At 42.8% G+C, this 3,970-nt stretch overlaps 1 protein-coding gene across 2 annotated transcripts in view; it reads left to right on the forward strand.

The window, feature by feature from the left end:
* The window catches only part of nlgn4xa (neuroligin 4 X-linked a), a 63,936-nt gene that overhangs the window by 6,743 nt on the left and 53,223 nt on the right, over positions 1-3,970 (forward strand). For both annotated transcript variants that reach the window (XM_034864836.1, XM_034864837.1), the window contains exon 2: positions 2,302-3,020. In XM_034864836.1, the coding sequence (XP_034720727.1) occupies positions 2,600-3,020 (421 nt within the window). In that variant the 5' untranslated portion in view covers positions 2,302-2,599. The remainder of the gene's footprint in view (positions 1-2,301; positions 3,021-3,970) is intronic.

Here is a 3,970-nt window from a genome sequence, read left to right on the forward strand (position 1 = left end):
GGGGGGGGGGGGGCTGGCATCACTGTGTTTGGTGATTTTCAGCCTTTTGACTCGTCTTTGTCGTTGTTTGGTGCCACTTGGTGCTCATTTTGAAGTTGTAAAGTTGTTCCGTGTCACTTTACGTCAGTTCTACGTGTTCTGGATCTACATGTTGTTTGTGTTGGTTTTGCGTCTCTCTGTGTGTGTTTTAGGTCTTAGGTCGGTTTTTTACCGTTTTGTGTCTTTCCTGGATTATTTATGTGACTTTTCTGTCTCTTTGGAGTAGTTCTGCATCTCTATTTAACCGTTTGACTCCTTTTGTGTTTTTTTCTGTGTCTTTGTATTTGTTTTGGGTTGTTTGTGGTGCTTTTGTGTCTAAATCTTTGTCGTTTTGTGTCTCTTTGTGTTCTATCGTTTGAAATCTATTTTTCCCATTTCACATCCCTGTTTTACTTTTCTTTGGACTCTCTTTGTGTCTCTATGTTAATTTATGCAACATCTTTTCTCTGTGGTTGTTTTGTGTCTCTCTGTGTTCGTTCTACGTAGATTTTGTAATCTATCTACGTCTCTGTGTAGTCTCAACGTCTCTGACCAGCCCCCCAGGTGTTACTGATTCAGGCTGATTGGCTGCTCAGGTTGACGGTGGGCGGGGCTTCCACCTGCAGACATGAAGGTGGAGTTTTTACACCCATTTCTAGCCGTAGTCAGGAAGAGTTTGAATCCTTTTGTTTTCAGTTGGGGTTTGGCTCAGGTTAGTCTGGGTTGAAAAGCCAAAAACAACGGAGCAAAAAGCGCCAAAAATACACACACAAAAAAATCGAAACCCCCGCCCACACACACACACACACACACACACACACACACACAATGAAGACAAAATGCCAACAACTTTGGAAAAAGCAATTGTAACAGTTTAAAAGTGTAACCCTAAAACAAATTGGTCTGCAGCAGGACTCCTCTCATTTCTTCATACAGCCTTTTATAATTAATATTTGACCATCCTATCAGAAAGGAGTCCGTGCCAGTCAGCATGAGATTTAATAATAGATTTGGTCTGACCTTAGTGAGACTCTAATTAATCAATATGTTTTGGAATGGAGCAGTCAGATGGAAGATTTCCACCTAAGGTGTGTGTGTGTATGTATATATATATATATATATATATATATATATATATTTCCAGCCCTGCGGGGGCGATGCGGTCCGAGATCTCGATCAGGAAATGGAATTAAGGTTTGACCGTGAGACCATGACGCCGTTGAACCCACGGAGACCATCTTTAAATGAGCGGGATTTCCTCACAGAGGAGCCGGAGAATTAAATCCTTTCAACTCATTTGAGCCCGTCCCGAGTCCCTCCGCAGACTTTCAAATCCTTCTCCCGCACAAAACCCACAAAAATAAATCAATGGTTAAATCCTGAGTTAACGTTGAAAATGAAGATGGAATTCACTTCAGCAGCTAACTTCTCCAGTGTTTTGATTTTTCAGGAGTTTCTTTCCATACTTTTTATCTGACATTTCCGTCGCTTCTTTAGATGTTTATTTTGTCGCCTTTTCTAAAATAAATTCTGAATATTGTTTTTGCGTTTGTCACTTAACACAATGTGACCAATCATGTGTTTTTTATTAAATTCATGATGCACCCCCTGAAGTGCAGGTGAAACAAATCATGTCACCTCTGGCCAAATTATTCTATATATGTATATTATATACTGTATAAATAAAGGTTTTTATATAATTCAATAAAGGGCAAGAAATGTATCAATGCTTTACATACATAACTATGAAAAACGTAGTAAATAGCCATTCAAATAATGTTCATAGATGGTTTAGAAAGTATTTATTAACTGTTTAACAAGGTAGTATAGTCATCTGTTGCACTTTTATAATAACCATCCAGACAATGTTTACAAACGTGTTATTAATATCTGATCCATCTAGCTATGTAATGTTTATAGATGTTTCTTAAAGGTTGACTAACCTTTTTTTGATCATTACGTGATACCTTATATAGTATATGAGGGATATGTGTGTAACGATGAACTGTTAATTTACAGCACAACTAATATTTCATCAATTCTAATTGAATTGCTTGTTGACAGTAAATGGCAGTTTGCTAACAGTTAAATGGAAATGAATTAAAGATGAATTAATCTATAAACGATGGTTATTATACGGTGTTCCCCATCCATTGGCAGATGTTTTATGTATTTGCATGACACAGCTGGTATTCATTGTTCTTTGACTTATTGTTGGAGTGGTCCTTTTCCTGTGTAATATTTCCTGATGGTGCTTTAGTTGATCCCCTCCTTTCCTTTCAGGACACCCCATCGAGCTGGAGCCCAGGTAACCGCTGAGCATGCGAGGCTCTCTTCTGGTTTTTGGGACGGGACGGAGTCAGACAGCCATCGGCGCCGCTAACCTCCACGCCGGCTCTCAGAATGGGGAGCACTGAGACAGCTGCTTTGTTCGGCCGGGGATTCTTCGCTTAGTGCGCCGCCCGAGGACCAGCAGGAAGTATCTGGGTGGAGGGGGAAAGGGGGCGGACACCGAGGACCCCGACGGTGGACCGTAACAACGATCTGCCAGGCTCAGGCTTCGGATAAACGTAACGGGAATATGTCCGTGCTCGGAGGCCCTTCATGGATGTGTCGCCTTCTTCTTTGGACAGGGCTGGCGTCCATCTGTTACGCCCAGCAGCACCCTGTAGTCACTACCAATTACGGGAAATTGCGTGGAGTAAAGGTTACATTACCGAATGAGATCCTGGGACCGGTGGAACAGTACTTGGGGATCCCGTACGCGCTGGCCCCAACGGGGGAGCGGAGGTTCCAGCCGCCTGAGCCGCCCATGTCTTGGCCAGGAATCAGGAATGCTACTCAGTTTGCGCCGGTTTGTCCTCAGTTCTTAGAGGACCGGTTTTTGCTGAATGATATGCTCCCCGTTTGGTTCACCGCCAACTTGGATACAGTGGTGACCTACGTGCAGGAGCAGAGCGAGGACTGCCTTTACCTGAACATCTACGTCCCCACGGAGGACGGTAGGTCAACTGATGCCTGTCTTTCTGTCTTTCTCTCCTTCCTGTTGGTTTATATCGTATTTCACACTTTCTTGTGTGGGTTCATCCCGAACTTCTAACTGACCTTCATCACTGTTAATACTCACAGGAATAAGCACTCCACCTGATTGGGATTCCTCTTTTAAAGTATTCAGGGCTGCATTGTGTTTGGAATTCGGGGCCAACACCTATATGATATATATATATATATATATGTTTGTTTGGCTCCTTTAACCTCTTTTGTGTTTTGAACATGCTTAAAACACTTCAGGTTGAGGGTCTCGCTGAACTTTAAAGTTCATCATTTTGTACTTACATTATTCTACTTGTAGTTGTTGTTGCATTTTGTGTCAGGGAAAAGTTTACAAAAAGTCTTTCATCCATGAAGTTTTGAAGTAATACAACCTTTTTGTTTTACACTTGCTTCTCCTGGGTTTATCCTCTTCTTTGAACTGCCGTTCCTTACTTTTATACTCATAGGAACAAGTATTCTACTTGATACTAGTTATTCATCTTGAAAGGACTTAGGGTAGCACCAATTGTGAAATTCTCACCCAATAACAATGATGTTAAAGTTAACAATCTGGCTCAGCTGTTGAGTTGGGCTGAGGAGGAGAGACTAGGTCGAGTCAGGCTGAGGAGGAGAGACTAGGTCAAGTCAGGCTGAGGAGGAGAGACTAGGTTGAGTCAGGTTGAGGAGGAGAGACTAGGTCGAGTCAGGTTGAGGAGGAGAGACTAGGTCGAGTCAGGTTGAGGAGGAGAGACTAGGTCGAGTCAGGTTGAGGAGGAGAGACTAGGTCGAGTCAGGCTGAGGAGGAGAGACTAGGTTGAGTCAGGTTGAGGAGGAGAGACTAGGTAACCCACAAACCCCCTGATGGACACCAGTGGTCAGGGAAGCCGTCCAACTGAAGGAGTCTTTTGGGATATGCTAT

This window comes from Etheostoma cragini, chromosome 24, assembly GCF_013103735.1.
Source record: "Etheostoma cragini isolate CJK2018 chromosome 24, CSU_Ecrag_1.0, whole genome shotgun sequence".
NCBI classification, from domain to species: domain Eukaryota; kingdom Metazoa; phylum Chordata; class Actinopteri; order Perciformes; family Percidae; genus Etheostoma; species Etheostoma cragini.